Genomic DNA, 20,910 nt, shown 5'->3' on the forward strand with positions numbered 1-20,910 from the left:
AGCAGCAGGGAATCCAAGTGCCCTCGTTTCCAAACGAATTCTAAGTGAAATATGTGGGAGCCCAGCAATCCTTCCCTGACTCTCAGAGCCACCCAGCCACATGGCTGAAGGGCACGACAGCTGCGGGAGGGACGGTGGGGCTGCACCAGCGGTGGGTCCTCTCTGATGCCCCGAAAGCAGGAAGCCAGGGGTCGCCACTGGAATACCTGTTACCACAGGAAGAAACGAGGAAGAAGTTGTCTGATTTCTTTCTTCTTATCCCAAAGATGCTTATCTCACATTGTGATCACAGAAAGATGAAGGTTGGGCAAGGACAAGAAGGACAACTGGTGTCTTATTATCCTGCGGCTATTATCCAATGGCTATTATTCCATTGTTGTATGAACAATAAAGATATAGACCAAAAGATGCAGGATTCAAACTCCCTGGTTCAGGGTTTCCCTAGTGCCGCAGTGGTTAAGAATCTGCCTGCCAATGCAGGGGACTCGGGCTCGAGCCCTGGTCCAGGAGGATCCCACATGCCGCGGAGCAGCTAAGCCTGTGCGTCACAACTACTGAGCCTGCACTGTAGACCCCACGAGCCACAACTACTGAGCCTGCATGCCGCAACTACTGAAGCCCGCAAGCCTAGAGCCCGTGCTCTACAACGAGAAGCCACCGCAATGAGAAGCCCGCGCATCACAACGAAGAGTAGCCCCCGCTCGCCGCAACTAGAGAAAGCCGGCGCGTGGCAACGAAGACCCAACGCAGCCAAAAATAAATAAATAAATAAAATTTTTGGAAAAAAAAAAAAAAACCCTGGCTCACATTTAGGTGAGACCTCATGCTTCAGAAGATTTTGGTAGCCAGATGGCTCTCTGGATCCTTCATTAAGTACTGAGCTCAAGCCTCACTCTTCGGTGCAGTTGTTTAAAAGGAAGATCAGCAACAATACTGAAGTCTGAAAACCAGATCAGTGGGAATAAGAAGGAATCCAGCAGAGGCCCTCAAAAGAGGACATGTTCACTGTCTGACCTTTTAACCAGATGACTCACCATGCCAAAGGGGACTCGCAAGGGCAGGTCCAGGTTCCTCCCTGAATAACCTCCCCTCCCCCTGCAATTCATCAAGACACGCCCATCCCAGCAAAGAGGTTTTACAACCTAGTAGAGAAAGTGAAAAGTAGATAGCATCGGGGTTAACGCCTGTTGTTCAATCACAAAAATGGCCCTAAGACTCAAGCTGATGAATTATACATTTATCACCCTGCAATCATACATTTACTCACCCTGAAACTGTCCCATTCACCTGCCATGGTCCTACACACAGTGAGGATAAGCACCACTGTCCAACAGTTTGAAATCTATACCATTAGCTCAACGCTGACTGGATACAAACCGAGAAACAGAAATGATGACTTTTGTATTCTAATTTTTGCAACTTAAATATCATTTGCTTTCAAAACTATTCCAGTATTTATTTTTTGTTTGCATTTTGCTGAAAAGCCAATGCTTTCCTGGTGTGCGGTTAGCATATTTTCTTTTAGCCCCACCCTTTGCAACACTAAATACTTTAGTTATATATCACTTGCCTTAAGAGCCTGGGGAACCCTGCTTCTAGTCCTCTTCATCCCGTCTAGCTTCTCAATTGAATTTTTCTTACCTATCTAGGCTGATTGTCTCCACATGTCCTGTGGCTGGAAGTTTCCATTCAGCCAGTCCTGTAGTATACACAAAGCAGCAGAGACCTGAAAGAAATGACTCCTAGTCATTAGGAATAAGCTCTATTCCCATTTTTCCAATCTTTTTTTTAACTGATACTGGTAATGAAAGGCATCTGAAAATATTCCAAATATTGAAATGCACTGTCTTCATCAACAAAATACTTCTGATAACTGTTTACAAAGCAAGTCTGCTGTTAGAGAACCTAAAAGTCTGGGCCGTCCATTGACATGGGCATCCAACAGTGTGCTCCTTCCTCGCTGAATCCATGGGAGTGCGAAGTGGGCAAGGATTTTTAATTCATCTTGGCTACCACTCTGTCTTATGAGAGGACGGCATCTAAACTAAGATGACTCTGTCAGGCTACTTTCCCCTCACAGAAATAAAAAACGGTACAAAAAAACTTACCTACAAAACAGAAATAGAGGTACAGATGTAGAAAATAAACTTCCGGTTACCGGGGTTAAGTGTGGGGGAGGGATAAATTGGAAGACTGGGATTGACATATACACACTACTATATATAAAATAGATAACTAATAACGACCTACCATATAGCACAGGGAACTCTATTCAATACTCTGTAATGGCCTATATGGGAAAAGAATCTTAAAAAGAGTGGATATACGTATACGTATAATTGATTCACTTTGTTGTACACCTGAAACTAACACAACATGGTAAATCAACTATACTCCAATAAAAATTTTTTAAAATTCTACAAATTGTAATGACCCTGACAAAAGTTAAGTTCATTGCATGTGAGTTGTAGCTACAGAGGAGAATGTCTCTAGAGGATTCCTCTCAAAGCACAGGCAGAAATCATGATTTGAAAATAATGCTTTTATTTTAATATATGTGTTTTTTTGTTTGTTTGCTTGTTTTTGCGGTACACAGGCCTCTCACTGCTGCGGCCCCCACCCTGTCTTGGAGCACAGCCTCCGGACGCGCAGGCCCAGTGGCCATGGCTCACGGGCCCAGCCGCTCCGCGGCATGTGGGATCTTCCCGGACCGGGGCACGAACCCACGTCCCCTGCCTCGGCAGGCGGACTCTCAACCACTGCGTCACCAGGGAAGCCCCAATATATGTGTTTTAAACAATGTATATCTGCACCAAACAGATATGTAACCCTGGGAAAAAAAAATAGCATGCTGGTATTTTCAGTTTGTTTATTTTAGACCACTTACAGAATAGCACAGTTTTTCTCTCTCTCTAAAAGGCTTTCCTAATCAATAATGTGTTTAACCTCAACTTTAAGGAGGTATTTAAATTAGCACATGATTCTCAAGTTCTTTCTTCCCAGCGCAGTCCCACAGAGTAACTTTCTAAATATTGCTTTTGTCTGGGCCAAATCATCTTGCAACGCCAGAAACACATTTCTGCAAAGTTGCATTATAAGACAGTGCCATCATAACAAAATGGTGAAAACCAGAGCAGTTTTTATTAATAACAGCAGAACCTAATTTCATGGGCTTTAATTTACCATTTTTATATTTTACAATGACATTATCCAGATATAAATTGTTATGATGAGAAGCTATTCACTAGGGACAGAAAAAAAAGTTAGAACTCTGCTTTTAAAATAAGACTTTGCATATATCAGTGAAGGACACACTAATAAAGATTGGTCTGGAACATTTCTCTTTATGACGATTGACTTATCAGCAATAGTTACTGCAGCAGAATTGGAAATTACATAATTGCCAGAAACTGTAGATATTTGACTTGGCAAGAACCCTAGGTTTATCTGATTTATTTTTGTAAGAATTGGGCCCCGTGGATATTTAGAAATGTTTAATGAAAGAACAGTAGAATATAAATGAAACAAGCAAAAATCCTCTTTTCAAAGGCTGAATTTAACTCCATCATCACTGTTGTGATAACACAAATAAACCAAAGACAAACCTTTGGTGATGGCGTTGGGGAAAATTAAAACATTATGAGCTACTAACATCTGGACATTTTCTCCCTCTTCAAAATCATTCTTGTCCATTCTCTGCCTACTATTTATCAGTGGGCACTGCATAATGTGACACCGAGCCTCAGAACATATGCACAGTAAAGAGAGAACAAAACCCGAAGGGCCATGTTCATGTACATTTTGACCTCTGTCTGCACTCAAGGAGGAGGCCATCCATTATTGAGAAAAACAGAAAGACAGAGAGAGAGAGAGAGACAAGAGTTTTACTGACCCCAGATTCTGTTCTCCTGCCTTTGGACCTCCAATGACTGGTATAATGCTTGTTACAAAGCTGATTCTCAATAAGTGTTTTGTTGTTGAACTGAAGCAAATGAGAAAGATAGACTAAGAGAAAATAAAATAAAATAAAGCAGCTAGATATGGTAAGAAGAGACAGCCTGCAAAGACCTGGTTTCTATTCTTGGTTGCATCATCAACTGGCTTTATGATCTTAGGTTAAGTCCTTTCTTCTTTCTAGACCTTGGTTTCCTCATCTGTAAAATGAGTCCATTTTTCTTGATGGTATCTGAAATATCATCCACTCCATTAACCCCTAGTTCAGAAGGTTCCTATCAGAAGTGATGAGGGTGGGAACTAGACAATGATGGTGAGGATGTACAGATTCAAGAGATGTTATGATGTTGATGCTGAAGAACTCAGTGCCCAAATGAATGGCAGGATGGCAGAGCTAGGAGAGGTTTTGCATAACTCTCGTGTTCCTGCTTAGGTAACAAGGCTCACAGGAGTAAGAAACATAGGATAGGGAAAAGATTTTGGAAGGAGTGGATAAGTCCAATTTTGGACATGTCAAGTTTTAGATGTCTGTGGGTCATCAGGCAGCACCGATACCTATGTTTTCTTAGAATAGTCTCTGTTGAGCTATTGAGTAGACTAATTAATTACTGAGAACATTTTGGCTGAAAGTTGGAAAAATGCAAATGGGTACAATCTCATTCAAGCCCAGGATTAATGGAGATAGGATTGGGAGTCATTTTCAGGTCACAGAAATCACCTCTTCAAACCCTAGTCTGTCCTCTGATATAGAAAGTCTTTCCAATTGGGGACACAATGTCTTATATTCTTTTTTAATTAATCCAGGAAACATTTATTTCAACTACTGTATGAGGCACTGGAGATGCAGAGATGATTAGTTCATAGGCCCTGTCCCCCAAGGTTTCCACAGACTAATGGAAAGGAAAAATACGAGAACAAGAAAATGTAAATCAGTGTGCTTAGTGCTTAGGATAGACGCTGCAGAGGGTGCTGTGGAAGGGACCGCCGTACATCAATGGACATGTGACGGGAGGACATGGCCGGTTTTGAAGGATGCTAAGGAGGTCAAGCCAAAAGATGCTAATGAGTAACAGGATGTGACAAGGAGGAAGATGCAGGGTCTAGGATAAATCCAGGATTTTACCTGAGCTACCGGGAGGATAGTAGTGCCATCCACAGAAATGGGAACATAAGAGTGGAAGCAAGCTTTGTTATTTTACTGGGGAGGAGAAAGTGGGCTGCCAGAGAGTCTAACCAGAAAAGGCTATCAATCTTGAAGTCAAACTTCAAAAGACTGAAAAATGTCATGAAAGCCAATCTGGCCCATATGCATCCCCAGAAATACAGAATCCAAGCTGGACTAGACTTGGAGTCTGAGCTGTGCCGCACTGAGGGACATTCATTGCTGAACTACATTTTACAACAATATTGTGGGGGGAGGAACCTCTAGAAACAAGCTGCTTGTTCCTCAAATAGCAAACACACATATTTTCTCACCACCAACGGGGCTGTTGCCAGGAAATCACACAGACCCCAAATAAAAAACAGGCCAAAGGAAAACAAAGAGAAAAGACTCCTGGTCTCCTGTTCATGGGGCACTGAAGTTCAGGGCAAGGCCCTCCTTAGGGGGTCACAGGGTCCAGATAAAATCCTCCCCAGAGTCCCTGAAATTTGTTTTTGCAGGTGAATCAGGAGGCAGGGGACCTGGGATAAGGATGGTTACTGAGTGCCTGTTCTGTGCCAGGCATTGTGCTTCATCCTTCACATTTCTTGTTTCCTTTCTCTCTATGAGGTCAGTATTATTATCATTCCTATCTTACAAATGAGGAAACAGGCTGTGAGGTTAAGCAACTTGCAGAGACCCATAGGAAGTGGCAGCACTGATGCTCAAAGCCAAGCCTGCAGACCATGTTGCTTTTCTCCACAATATACTGTCTGTCCAAAGAGAGCTGCCTGAGAGCTCCTGATGCATGGAAGTGAAGCTCCTATCACTGCCACCTCCACACAAGAAATAACTTAGTGACAATGCAGGGGCAGCATAATGAGCACGAATATAGGTAGATGCCTCAACCTTCTCTTTCTTTTTTGTATTTTGGTTTTTTTGTTTTTTTTTTTTAAAACAACCTAATAGAGAAAGCCCCCGAGTCCTCACAGCCCCTCTCAGATCCTGGGTCCTCCGAGCAAGCTGATAACTGCCACCAGGTCCCAGGCTAGGAGGTATTTCCCTGCTTTGTTCTATTCAGGCTTGGCTCTGGAAAGCGGAAGCATCACAGCATCATACAGAACTAGACAGCTTAAAGGCAGCCTCTGTGAAGTCCAGGACATGTCCTCCTTAACACACCGTAACTCCAGGTACAGCCACTTATATGCCATGAACATGAGGGTACATACTGAAGTCCTACTTAGCACTTGCTCATCTGGCCGGCCTGCAACAGGAAACTGAATAATTTCTTTTTCTCTGGATGAGGCATAGCAAGCTGATTAATGATGTGAGGGAGAGTGGGCTAAGGAGGGGAGCTCTACAGATGTTTCTTTTAGGTGAGCCATAGCAGGCGTGGGGAAAGAAAGGTGTGCATTGTAAGGGGTGGCAGGCCGTGTTTGGCTAATTAGGGTTTGGTTAATGCTGGTGAGTGTCGAACATTCCTGCTAATGGCTGTTACTAATGGGAGAAATGGGATCATTTGTTAACTTTACTTACGAAAGTAAGTGTTGAAGGCAGGATGGAGAAAAAAAGGTGAACATGGACCATTTTGGCTAAGCCAAATGAGAAGTGGAAAAAACTCCTCATGATTTTCTTAAAAAGATCAAGATTCCGATTTCACACTGGCACCAAGTTCCCTTGCCTTTATGAGAAAGTGGTCACCAATTTCTACTTGGCCTGCCTGATTTTTAAGCCCTTTGGCGATCTTCCAATTGACCTTTTCTCCCTGTTCAAACATGCAGACTTTTTTTTAAACAGAAGTTGTCTTGGAGGTATGTGTTATTAAGAACTTACTGTGAACTGTGCTACGTGCTTTTACTTGCATGATTTCATTCAAGTTTTACAACAAAATTGTGAGACGTATATAAACATTTAATTCCTATTTTACAGATGAGAAGATTGAAGCTTAGAACGCTAACCTACACAGCAATTAAGTAACACTTTTATTTTTGAAGGACTTATAGTTTAAAGAGCATCTTTAACTTTACGACTCCCCTCAGGATAACTTTTTAAAAATATTTTCTAAAGTACAAGTGTTTTACATTTTTTTACTCTTTCCCAATCCATCAATCACATCCCATCACACTGTGCCACAGACAGAGTTCTCTGGCTCCCTAAATCCCTGGTGTCTCCTGAGTCATGTGGATAATCAAGATGCACAGACTCAAGAAACGTGAACTTCAAAAACAACTTATTCTTCATTGGTGAATTCCGAATGGCATACTCTCCTCTCTGGAAAACCTTCCCAGAACTGGTACTTTGCAGCCTCGACCTATGTAAGCAGAACGCTGACATAACTGCCATCTGGGCAGGGCCTGGTATATGCACATTGGCCTCCAGTCAATATTTTGGACAAGGAATTTCCACTTACCAGCTTTTGGCAAGAGAACTGTGCATACACACCATAAACAGGATTGATATGAGAAGCTACTCCTTAATCGGGCTCTGAGACTTACAGAGACACAGTCTCGTTGGATAGGGCTCATATTTAGAAACTATGAAGACTTGTCTGATCTAATTACTTAGACTATTCAATTAACTGCATAGGGTTTCAGACTGACATACTGTTAAGCTGGGGATAGAAGAATGGGCCACTGGAGAAGCTCCCTGAAGAGGAAGTGTGATTAAACAAACAAACAATCGTTGTAAGCTTTAGAGGCAGGTAGGACTGAGTTAGAAACTTGATTCTACCAACTGCCAATTTTATGACTTTGGACAAGTTGCCTCACTCAGTTTGGTAGTTAAAAAGTAGTAAATAGTCAGAAATGTGAAAAGTGTCCTATGATTAAAAGCATGAGCTCTCATGGCCCATACTTTTTCATTCATAAAGATTTCAAACCATCCCTATGCATTTCAAAAGGGAAAAGGCAGTCACTGCAAGCCTTTGAGGGCCTAGGCTCTAGAACTCACACAATGTTACTTCCCAGCACCACATTAAATAAAGCAAGTCACAGGCAGGCCTGGATTCAAGGGGTGGGAAATTTCTACTTCCTGATGAGAGTGGCTGCAAAATACTGTGTGTGACCCCGTCAGCCACAGAACCAGGGACTCTGGGCCAAGCACATTACAAGCATTCCATATATATTCCTCCCTAAAAGACTCAGACTAGGCATCATAACACCCACCTTACAGAGATGAAAAACAAGGTGCAGAGATGTTAAGGGACTTACCGAGATTAACTACGTGTTACCAGCAGGGCTGGCTTTTAAATGCAGGCTTATTTGACTCAAAAGCCAACACTGATACCTGATATATTTTGAAGGCCAATCATGAGAGATGCCATTTCTACAGAAAGGAGCTAAGAAGGATAAATCACTTTATCCCCACATTTATTTTCAGTACTATTCCAAAAGAAACACTGTGAGTACATAAACACTCTTTGCAGGGGTCAAGGTGCTCCCAGGTCTGTTCCACACCTGCCTCAACAGTCACAGACTCTCAGAGGGCTACAGGCATATGTCTACCACTCCTCCAAAAATATCCAGACACATGAATCTAACAGACTTAAGAATAAGCTCAGACACCTCTCCATCTATTAACCTTCCCAGCCGATACTCTCAAAAAACAGGAAATGTATTTAAATCAAGTGCCCAAAGAAACCCCAGTTAGCCTGTATTCCTTGAGGTAGATGGTGGTGGTCAATCATTTCCAAGCCTGGGTTTTACTCACTTAGCTCTGTGTTTTGAAAGCTCACTAAGGTAAAGTCAGTTAAATGAGTGTGGTAGGCAAAATTCTAAGATCATGTCCCCACAAAAGACTCTTACCCTTAAATGATTCCCTCCCTTGTGAATATTGTGGGACATCACCCCCATGAGTAGGTTTTGTACATGGCAAAAGGGATTCTGTAGCTACAATTTAGCTTACTCATCAGCTGACTCCAGGTTAATTTAAAAGGAGATTTTTCCAAGTGGACATAACCTAATCATGTGATTTCTTCCAGAACAAAGCATTGCCTCTGTCTGTTAACAAAAGAGAAAGGCAGAGATTCAAAGCAGGAGAGGAATTCAACACAAGGCAGGTTCTCCATTAATGAGAGGGAGGTCCTGGGGCAAGAATCTGAGAATGGCTTCTAGGAGCTGAGAGTAAACCTTGGCCAACATCCAGGAAGTTCGACCTCAGTCCGATAGTCACAAGAAACCGGATTGTGCCAACAGCACGAATGGACTTGGAAGCAGATTCCTCCCCAGAGCTTCCAAGTAAGAGCCCATCCTGATTTACACCTTGGTTTCAGCCTTAGGAGATCCTGAGCAGAGAACTCAGTTAAGCCCACCTAGACTTCTAGCCTGAGGAACTATGGTATAATAAATACACTTGTTTTAAACTGCTAAATGAATGGTGACCTGTTACAAAGAGGTAGAAAACGAACACAGCAAGCCAATTCAAGTGACAGACGGGGACAAAAGGAAATCCCGACTCTTTCTCCTTTTCCACAACCCATTCTGTTGTCTCAGGAAAGGTGAAGCTGTGTTGACTAATATTAGGCCCAACATGCCCCGAAGTATCCATTCTACGACATGGACGGTGTCCATTGTTAACTGTATTAAATTTTCCAAAATAGTCTTGATTGGAAATATCGTTAGACCACATATTCTCATTTTCAATCTGACAGTCTAGTTATGCCATAATAGCATGTCTACTTGGTAAGGCATCGATGATAACATCAAAGCAATGCTTTTTGCAAAATTCTTTGTTCATAATTCACTAAGACAAAATGATAATGAACATATCTATTATTGCTATGCACGTTACTATATTACCTATAATCCTTACATCCTTCCTGACAGGTAGATGTTACTATTCCAATTTTGAGGGCAACAAAACTGAAATTTGAATGGAGTAAGTGGTCCAAATACATTGATTAGCAGAGGTAGAATTTGAGTGAATGAGGTATCATTTATTGAGGCGACAAACACTGAGCAGAAAGCAGGTTTTAGGATTGAAATCAAGAGTTCTGATTTGGATATGCCAATTTGGAGATGCTACTGATCACCCAACTATATTTTTTAATGTAGTAATCATTACGGACAGAAAAATTTTGTACTAAGGAACTTGTACTTTAGCTAACGAAAGGAGATACTCGAGAAAATATTATTTGCAATAGCAAAAACTTGGAGATCCCCCAAGCATTCAATAGTAGGGAAATACATAAATTGTAGTGTACACACTCTAGAACATTTTGGAGTCATTAAATTTATGATTACTCAAACCAAGTGCACCGGGAGTTACACCACCAGCTCCCCTAGTTTTCAGGCCTTCAGACTCAGAGTAAATTACACCATTGGCTTTCCTGGTTCTCCAGCTTGCAGACAGTATACTGTGGGACTTCTCAGCCTCCACGATCGCATAAGCCAGTTCCCATAATAAATCTCCTCGTATATATCTATATATATATCCTATTGGTTCTATTTCTCTGGAGCATGCTGACTAATACAGCTGCCTACATATATGTGTAGTTTTCCATGCTCAGTAACAGAGCTAAGAATCAGAATATAATAAAGGAAAACAAATTAGAAAATCTGAAAGAAAAACAAATAATTTTTTATCACCCTTAGCGCTCAGAACAAAACAATATATTTACATATTGATACATAAAATAATTTGAAACACTCATTATGCTCATATTCTATTCTGGATGGTATGCTATGGGAAAAGAACAATAATCAAGGAACTTATTGAATATATGGATGCAGAGTTACATAGAAGAGACATGGAAGGGAGCAGAAGCAAAAGCAGATCTTAGGTATAGGCTAGAGGACTGGTCAAAAACCAGAGACTTTTCCAGTCCCTCCTCTGCGAAATCCTCCTCCTGTGTTTTGCAGAACACAAGCTGAGACTCACAGCTTTTGTTCCTAACTGCTATTCTAATGCCTGCCCCTTCTCAGCCTGCCCTCCCTGTTCTGTCTGTGCCACTAAGACTACAGAGTTTAGGAAATGGGAAGAATCACCACACTGACATTTGATTGGTTATACATGGACATGAATAAGAAATATTTCTAAACTTCTGTTCCTACAACTAGATTGCAGTGTAGATTAAATCAGTTAAAGATTTTTCTCAATTTTAACTTTGTAGTATAGCTGTAGCAAAATTATCAGTAAAAGTAATAACTAATATTTGTTAATCACTTATGAATGCCAATCACTGTCTTAAATACTTTTATTTCAACCATCACAACTACCATCTGATGTTGATACCATCGTTATTTCCATTTTCTAAATGAGGAAATTGAGATTTAGGACAATTAAACAACTTGTCTGGGATCACAGTGAGACACGGGGGGTGGGTGAAGGATTCAAACCCAAGCAGTCTAACCTGGAGCATATGTATTTAACTATCTAGAAGATCCTTTGGAGAACTTTGATTAAAGCTGTCAAAAACTTCCGATATTCAAACTAAGTCGTCAACTCCCATGAAGAGAGGCCAGAAATCTGTCTCAGTCCATGATGGTTTGACAAAATCAGGCTGGCATGACACATGTCTCTTACCTAAAATCAGAACCATAAGTGAAGAACATTATTGGACGTTATAAACCAGAGTCAGGGACTGGATTTTACATATTCTTCCCTGTGTGTATACAAGAGGGACAGATTGTCTTTAAGAACGTTTAAAGATGGGGCAGCACCAGGAAAAACAGTGCAAGTATCATTCTGCCACAGTATGTTTAGCCACATTAAGTGCTTTGACTTAATAAATGGAAATGGCCTTCCTATTGTGAAAGAAACACCAAACACTAAAGCTAAACTCAAGTCTAAACTCTGTGTCTAGAACAAGATCTCAGCTGTTAAAAAGTCTCCAGATTTTCAGAAAGTTCTCCAAAATCTGTCAGGATAAACAATAATAAATGCTCGGGTCCACAAATGAGTTTGCCATTCATTTTGGCAGTACCAGAAAGTGTACAGCCACAAATGGAATTGATACAATAAGTAACTTACTAACGTTAAAGAGATTTAAAAAGAAGGAAGCAGTAATACTGATATTGCTACATATTAAACATTTGAACATTGTTTAGACATTGATTCCTAAAAACCCAGACAATGGTTATGAGTGGATGCACACAAATAATACTATCTCTTTTTATTTTTTAAGTCACATATTCAGAGAGTCAGTTAGTTACTATGGAATCACATGTGATGTCATAAATTTGACATTCTAAATGCAGACCTAGACTGAACAACAGAAACAACGGGAAATGGAGCTGGGGGGAGGAAAACCTGCATAACAACAAAAGAATTTCAATAGTTAAAGAAATGAGTCAAACATCTCTGAAACAGAAAAAGAAGGTCAGTGAATTGAATGTCCTAGAATCTTGCCAAAGAACTGAGGAAATGTAGATATCAGTCCCTCATTTGCCTCTGGAAATGCTCTGCAGCAATCAAATTTCAGATGATGATCACACACAGAGGCAAAAGGAGAAGTGAAGAACATGAAGAGCGGAGAAAAAGGAGATTAAATCATGTGTATAAGTCCATCCAATAAGTCAGCACTTATTGAGCAAATGCTCATATGTTAGTGGTAAGAGGCGAAAACACAGTTGCTATCTTTGAAGAATGCACAACCTAGTAGGAAAGAGAATACATAAACAAAGTACAATTCAGTACTCAGTAAAAGTATGTACAAAAGACACAGGCAACACAGAGGGATGTTTAATACTGGGAACTTCTCCCAGGTCGTGCTGAGCTTGGTTCTGAAGAACACTGAAGGGAAAAGGAGGTTATAAGATATAAGGGTGGTATATAGACAAATACAAGTCATTTGGCAAAAACAGAACATAGAGATAGAGTGTAGCGTGGAGGGCACACAAGTTGGAGGTAGACAGGATACATCATGAGACTCCTGGGTCTCTCTAACCAAGCGAATGAAGAGTGTATCCAGAAATGAAGCATAAGCAGATTTACATTTTATAAATATCACCCTAAATAAATGGGGTAGATGGATCTAGAAGTTGAGAGGATTTAAGGCCATGAAATCTGGTCAAAAGCCACATTCTAAGAACGCAGACCCATAACGATCTGAGGCCTGGAACAGGAACGGAGAAGAGGGACTAGATTTAAAATATCTTTTGGAGTCAGTGACAGGACTTCATGGTGATAGTGTTGAGGGGGTTGATGGAAAGATTTTAGGACTAGTTCTAGGATTATAAAGCTATGCCATTCTCTTCAGACATAGACTCAGTCACTCAACTAACATCAACTAGATTTTTCCCAGGTTCAAGGCACAGAGCATAAAGAGATTAACAGACTGCCCCTGAGCACTTTGGTCTATGCTAGAAGTTGAGCTCCTTAAACAGATAAATAACACTAATCTTGATTGCATTACAGCTACTGAATTGGCAGGAAACAATAGAAACACTGCTCTAATACAACAGTATTTCCTGCAGTTGAAAATGAAAACAAATATTTGAATAGATGTCCATGAAATAAGCCATTTTCTTCTGCTCCCCTACATGGTCTTCCCTATTAGTTCGTTAATAAGAGACCTCTTTTCACTCTTGATGCTATGAATAGTTAGAGAACATGAATAGAAGACATGCCTGTTGACTGATCTGTACAGGATTAAAGTGCTTGATTTAAAAAATCTATTATTGATGAGGCTCAGATCGACAGAAAATTGGTTTATGAATAAAACAAACAAGAGAAGTTTCAGTCCTACATGGCAAATGAAAAAGTTCCATAAGTAGCAATCTTCAGAGTAACAGAGAAGAGAAGTTGTTCTGCGTGAGCAGCTTCACATTTAACTCCAAGTCCTGCTGACCCCTGGGAAATTCTCCCACAGCATTTCCCATGTTACCATTTTGTAACTGATAAATGCTTCATGTCTCAAATCTATAAACCAACAAATTTCTATATTAAAAATCTGTTTGTATAGTTGTCTGATATATGTTCCTTTTACTCATGCTTGTTAGAACAGAGGAAAAATAATATCTATAATTTATATTTTTGATAGTGGCAAAGAGACAAATTCTAACTTTCATTTATCCTTTGATTCCCCAAACCCAAGGTTTCTAATGCCCCGAGATGAAAAATTAATAAACATTCTTTGTTTCCATATTAAGAATGAGACTGGACCGAGGTACTCAAAATACAGCCTAGAAGTAGACAAATCTAGAAAGGATTCTGAGAAATCAGGAGTTCGTCTGAGCACTCAGGTGAGCTGACCTCTTCAGAGTTGGTGAGAGAATTAAAGAGCAGACAGCATAATAAAAAAATATTAGCAGGCAGGGGAGTTTGGGGAGAAAAGACTGAGCTATCAAGATTTGTATTAAGGGATACCTAACGTCCTCGTGGCAAGGTTAAGAAAATACTAGAAGAAGCTAGCCCCTGCCTACCCATCCAGCACACATCCCAACGTTCATGCAGAATAAATGGCGTAGAAACCTCTGCTCAGCCTGTGGGAGGAGACTGGCCTTTGTTCAAATCAGGGAGGGAAGGGGAGTCTGGCCATCGCATTGACCATCTTCTGCACCATCTTTCAGATGAGGCGTGCAGTCATACCGCATCACTCGCTGAGATGCTGCCCCATGCGGGGTCACTCGTCGTGTAGATGCTGCCTTTGTGCAGCTGAGGGAAAAGTGCTTCTTGGCCCCTGCTGCACGATACGTATTTATATTCACATGTGCCTGTTGTGGGAGCAGGGCTAGCAGATCACCGTGATCAGGGTTTGTTTCTAATGCTACTGACTTTGGAGGGGAGCTACAGGCAATCTGGGTGAGGGAAAGGATTCGGGGATGGAAACTTCCACTTGCCTCTCCATGGTCTCCTCCATCCTGTTCCTCCCAAAGGCAGTGCTAGAGGGCGCTATTCCCTCTTCTGCAGCTGCCTGGGAGCCCCGCTACAGCCTTGTTGAGGTACCAGTGGCCTTCATCTTTGTAATCTGGTCAAAAATGTTGGGTATGTCTTTTCAGCATCTGCTAACAAGCTTATCTTTAAGGGCGGAAGTGGGGAAAAGGGAGGAAAAAGGCTCAACTCTACTAAGTTCCACATAAGAGGAGTCACAGGTGAAAACCCATGAGATATCAGACTTGTTTCTTGGTTTTGGATGCTCTTCCAGGTAGATTCCCACTTTACTGCACCTCACAGAAGTTAGGATTGGGCCAGAGCTAGAATAATACACAAGGGCCAGGACTGAATTACACGTCGTAGAGGGCAGGGGCCTTCTCACTGATCACTGCTATATTTGGCTTGCCATGGCTGTTTCGTAAGCATACGTGTGGGAGGACTCGGTGGTGGGGTATTACACTCCTGGGTCTCTTCTCTCCTTGAAAGGGATCACGAGAATTAACCTTGCTGAAGACAGACTCTCGAGGGTACCTAGTGAGAAATCAGTGGTCTCGAACTTCACGGAGCCCATCCACCAGAGCTCCATCAGGAGGTGAGTCCAGAAGCAAGAACACAAGTCTTAAGGAAGAGATGGGAATGAAAGGGAAGAGTACACGCCATAATTAGAAGAAGAAGAACATAGATTGATGCTTTCCATGCGCCAGGCCCTGCTCCGTGTACTTTATATCTTTCAGCTAACTTAGCTCTCACAGACTCCCACCCCCGTCAATCCCCAGAGTAAGAAAACCAAAACACAGAGTAACTTCCCTAAGATTTCACACTAGTAAGGCTCATAGAGCTAGATTAAAACCTAGGATCTCTAGGTCTATAAACTGCACATTGAATGATTAAACTCCATGGTTTCTCCTTCCTTCCTTCACACATTCAAAAACTATTCATTGAGTACCCAAGACTCAGAAGAGGGGGTGAAAATGTCAACAAAGGAGATAAACTGTTGAAGAGTATTAGGTTGTGTGATGCTTTGAGCCCTTAACTAGGCCTAGTCACATAAGAAGAAAAAGTTTGTTGTGAGAATTAGTTTTTGGATGCAGAGTGTGACACAGGCCCAGACACTGGGAGAACCAATCCATCTGTCTCTGTGAGGACTGGCTCAATAATCTAACCAAGAACATGCCCTTTGAAACGTGTGAAATAATCACAAAAACTGGAATAATATATGGATGCTTAATAATCTATCTCATACCTTAGTGCAGGAGTCCTTTCTCTAGAATGACTAGAACCAGTTCCTATTTAGGAAGATGATTCTCTCCAACTGAGCTTCACTGGCACAAGAAGTTCTGAAGGTGATGGGGAGACACTTGATTCTCCAGCCTGCTGACCTTCCCAGCACTCACTGCATTAATCACAGAGCAAATGTGGAGACGGATGCCCCTGAGGTGCTTTGCAGAGCCTTCTGGTGGGAACTTCTGGTCTAGCTGCTCATCAAGTTAACTGGAGGTCACAGATGGAGGCAGTGGCAAGCAAGGTCCCTTCCTCAAGCCTTCTGTCCTACCTGAAGGTCTCTGACTGAGCAGGTATATGTGAAGAAAGTGACAGAACTTTGCAAACTATGTGCCAGCTACCTAGGGGCAAGGAAGAGGACCTCTACCCTATCTACTCCAAAAGAAAAAAAAAAAGTGTGAGGTGCTGATGGAACAACTTGGGGGAAATGAAAGCAGTCTGTCTCTGGGTCCATGTAACAGAAATGTCTAATATATGGAGCCTTGAAACGTCTGAGCCCCTTTAAGCCCTACTTAAAGGAGCTGAGATGAACCAGGATTCACCTAAGAGCTGGGAATGGAACACAGAGAAGGGGACAGCTCCTTGACCCCGGCTGGGCAGAGGTGAGGACGGGGACCCTAGGCGGGCATCTAACTCAGAAGCCCACTTTCTTGCTCCAGTCCCCCAGTAGCTCCAAGACCTCCCGGACTTCATTCACCTCCCCTAGCCATCAAGAGTCACCAAAGCCGCTGTCAGCGCAGCGCTCGCCACCCACACCAACCATGCCGCTCGACTCACGTTCTTCCACGACCCCGGAGGTCCAGCTCCAGACGGGCCCCGGCGCAGCACCAAGATGGCTGAGAATTCCGACGCCTGGTCTCCCGGCCTGGGGCGGGAAATCCTAGCGGGCCAGTACACACGAGAGTTGCGGGACTCGCGAGATTCCAGGGACACGCACCAGCGGGAATATCCGCGCACGCCCCCCACTGAAAGGAAATCCTATGCCCAGCGCAGGGCTCTCTACCCGTCAAAGCTAGATCAAGACTGTATGCCTGACCCAGGCAACGAGAGGAAGAGGCGGACGAGGACGATGCCTACTGGGCATCCGTGAGAACACTGTACGAGAAGTCACCGAGCTGCTCGCGCCCCAGGCCGGTGAGCAGGGCCCGCCTCCGCTGGTACCCGGGTTGCCGCTCCACGCAGCCCCGCATCCGGACCTCTCTCAGCCTCCCTCCTGTCCATGGTATAGGGAAGTTCACCCAGCCCCCTGCTTCTCCTCCCTGAACCTACCCCTTGGCACAGTAGCCCCCAGAACCCAGCCCTTGGCTGTCTCCAGCATCCCAGTCCTCCAAGCAGGGACCCAAGTGTTTCCTTCCCACCCTGCCCTGGGATGAGGTCCATTCCTCATCCCTTTAGGTCTGTGTGACTCGTCCTCCTGTCGGTGCCCCTCTCTGCAGCCCAAACCCAAGCATGCCATCACCATCGCTGTGTCATCCCGTGCGCTCTTCAACATGGTGGACGGCAGGAAAATCTACAAGGAAGAGGGTCTGGAAAAGTACATGGAGTATCAGCTTTTCAATGAGAATGTCGTGCTGGCCCCAGGGCCGGCCTTCCGCTTTGTCAAGGTATCCTGCAAAGCTGTCTTCGGCCTTCCAGGACTCTGGATGGCAGGGAAGGACTCATGCTATCCCTGGGATCTCATCCAGGTTTCCTTATAATTCCTAATCCACCCTTGTCATTCTTGCCTTTTTTAAGTCTACCCCAGGTCAGTTTATATTTTCACAGAAGCTTCCACACTGTTGAGGGAGGGACTGCAGCCCTAGATTTGGAATGCTGAGCTTTCCCTAAGTGGAGTCCAAGTTCTGAGACCTGTAACAGAAACTTTTGTCCTCTCCATAGAAGGAGCAGTAACCAGAAGCAATAATGAGTTTATGATTCCAAGCAGTAGAAATAAAACACCTCATTCAAATAAGATTAAATTCACTTTCGCTGCTCTTGCCCCAAACACAGCATATTAAGAAACTCAAGATGCTCTTGGCACTTAGGGGCATGACTTTAATAGAGAAAGTAAGGTTCTTGGAACTTACACTGAAATGTATAGCACTTATAGCTCTGATCCCCTATATAACTTATACAAATATTACACAATGACATCATAACCAGGCAGAAACAAATGACACCTCCACGTGTTGTAAGTAGAAAGTAGTTATGAGGCATAGTGGAAGCATGAGAGGAAACCACAAACCTATTCTAAAGACTCATGTTTTAAAAAATACACAAAATGCTCACTTAGGCAGCACATGTGCTAAAACTGGAACAACACAGAGACCATTAGCGTGGCCTCTGCACAAGGATAACATGAAAATTCTTGAAGCAGCCTGTACTTTTCACAATAAAAAATAATCATCAGATCAAGAAAGGCAGGTTTTATGAATCAAAAACAAAAATAGACAAACCATGAAAGGGTTAGCCTGATCCTATCTATGTACCTCACAGAAATAATTCTAGTAAACCAAATGTTGTAACAATTTTCAACAAACGTTACCCATCTTTCAGTAAACATTAACTGAGGTCCTATGTATGCGAGGCTGAAAATACTGAAATGAATGGCATAACCCTGACTTAAAGGAGCCACAGTCTCTCAGTGAAGAGTCTTCAGGGCTTGAATTGGACACCTATGGGATCCTTTCTATCCAGACCCCCAGTGCCCACTTTGCCTGGCCCTCTTTACACACATTTGTGTTTGTAACCTTCAGGCACTGCAGCACGTCAATGCTAGACTCCGTGAGCTGTATCCTGATGAACAGGACTTATTTGATATTGTTCTGATGACTAATAACCATGCCCAAGTGGGAGTGCGGCTTATAAACAGCGTCAATCACTATGGTAAGTAAAATAAATACCGTGTGGAAGAACAGCTCGCTGCTCTGGAAGAGAGAAGCCATGTTATTTTGCTCACTGTGGCCTAACTAATGCAGTGTCTGATAGTGACACCCCCTTCTGCGTGAGGAATGTTTATTTGCCTATGTCAGAACAAGAGAGGCCATGTTCATTTTTAACTTCAGCACAGAGTTGGGCCCAAAGCTCTGGACTTAACTTGTCAAGTGTGAATTTCAAAGTCTTAATCCCAGGTCCTGCAATATATTTCTCTGTTTTATGTTTTTCACTTCTGAACTTGACTTCAAGGAGCCGTCAACCCAGGGCTTTCTCTGTGTGATCAGACTTCCTGCTCACCACAGACACATGTTAAAGGTTTAAAGGTTTTTACCTTTCCTTTCCACTCTTAACATCTGACTCGCCCCGGCTGCTCTCCCCACACATCAAATTCATACTCATGCCAGCAAACCTGTCTTTATTCCTTTACAGGGAAAATTGGTTTGACACTAGTCTCTTCATAGCATTTCCATTAGTGTGTTGGTGACTTTAAGGGGAGGTCCCCATTTTTCCTCTTATGAATTTACCTGACTTCTTATGTGAGGACCTTTAGCCCATTTTCTAAGTGACATATCCAGTCTTAAGGGTATGTCAAGTCAAAATAAGGTTTAAATTTGGCATATTTAACTTCTAGGCTTAAATTAGGCATATTTATAAATAATCACTATCTATTACAAGTTATAAGTTTTATATTATATCATCCTAATTATAAGGCCAACGTCTTACTGATACACAGTTGAAAATATGTTTACCTTTCAAATACGCAGTCTTCACAGTATTATGCTATGAAAAGAGAGAATATATATAAAAGCGTTGGCAGAGGTGAGTGGTGTAATCACTCAATAAAGGACAGCTATTATTTTTACAAGACAGCCTTATTTGATTTAGTAGGTGATGTAAGTCTACCTATCCCTCACCACACTAAGCCCATTGAGCTTAGTAGCATGAGAAATTCTACTTATTTACATACTAATACTGTTAATGAACAGATAAAGCCCAATCTTGCACAGCCTTGCTCATGGAATAACAACTTTTCACCTGAAGAGGTTAGTTACCTTCTCTCGGGGCTGAAGGCAGTTTGTATCTCCCTTCGCTGTGGTCTTTTCTATATTATAATTATCTGTCTACATGCCTGGCTCCTTAGTGAATTGTGATCTCCTTGAGAAGAGGGACGATGTTTTCACCATTTCTGAAGTCCCCAGTACCACCAAATAATTTCTGATCATTAAATTAATATTATTTAAGGATTTGTAGAGTACACTTTTACGCCACTTATGCCCAATGTTGGTTTAAGTGAAAAAGTGAGAGTATTTCGTCCATACCACGGCAAACACTTCCACTTCAGCTGTGGATAGAGCCTATCCACTCTCTTGGTCCATGCAGATGATAAACAACTGACTAGCTGGCTCAGCAACAACTGGCTCAAAATTCTGCTTTATGTCATCTGCAGCTGCCCAGTTTTATCATATATCCAAAAACACTTTGAATGGGTACATCGCTTATATACTTAATGTTATACCTTAGTTATTCTCACATCATTGGAACCATGGTTTGCTTTTATAAATAATCCTGTGCTGAGACCTTTCTACATAAATCTTTATCAGAGTTTCAGATTATTCCCTTAGGATAAACTCTTTAAAAAAGGAATCCTAGGGCTTCCCTGGTGGCGCAGTGGTTGAGAGTCCACCTGCCGATGCAGAGGACACGGGTTCGTGCCCCGGTCCGGGAAGATCCCACATGCCGCGGAGCGGCTGGGCCCGTGAACCATGGCCGCTGAGCCTGTGCGTCCGGAGCCTGTGCTCCACAAC

General features: G+C 42.4%; 1 protein-coding gene and 1 non-coding gene across 2 annotated transcripts in view; both read left to right on the forward strand.

The window, feature by feature from the left end:
- The first annotated feature begins 12,379 nt into the window (after positions 1–12,379).
- NT5C1B (5'-nucleotidase, cytosolic IB) overlaps positions 12,380–20,910 on the forward strand; it is a 21,618-nt gene continuing 13,087 nt past the window's right edge. Inside the window, 10 exon segments of the mRNA XM_027113772.1 lie at positions 12,380–12,412; positions 14,185–14,277; positions 14,605–14,792; positions 14,794–14,836; positions 15,395–15,533; positions 16,850–16,986; positions 16,989–17,223; positions 17,226–17,323; positions 17,626–17,793; positions 18,925–19,054. Of these exon segments, the coding sequence (XP_026969573.1) occupies positions 12,380–12,412; positions 14,185–14,277; positions 14,605–14,792; positions 14,794–14,836; positions 15,395–15,533; positions 16,850–16,986; positions 16,989–17,223; positions 17,226–17,323; positions 17,626–17,793; positions 18,925–19,054 (1,264 nt within the window).
- On the forward strand, positions 18,450–18,556 carry LOC113624224 (U6 spliceosomal RNA). The gene has a single exon (XR_003434269.1). It is a non-coding gene; the product is annotated as a U6 spliceosomal RNA (small nuclear RNA).

This window comes from Aethalodelphis obliquidens, unplaced genomic scaffold (genome assembly GCF_003676395.1).
Source record: "Aethalodelphis obliquidens isolate GAN/ISIS:26980383/991018 unplaced genomic scaffold, ASM367639v1 scaffold12, whole genome shotgun sequence".
Classification (NCBI taxonomy): Eukaryota; Metazoa; Chordata; class Mammalia; order Artiodactyla; family Delphinidae; genus Aethalodelphis; species Aethalodelphis obliquidens.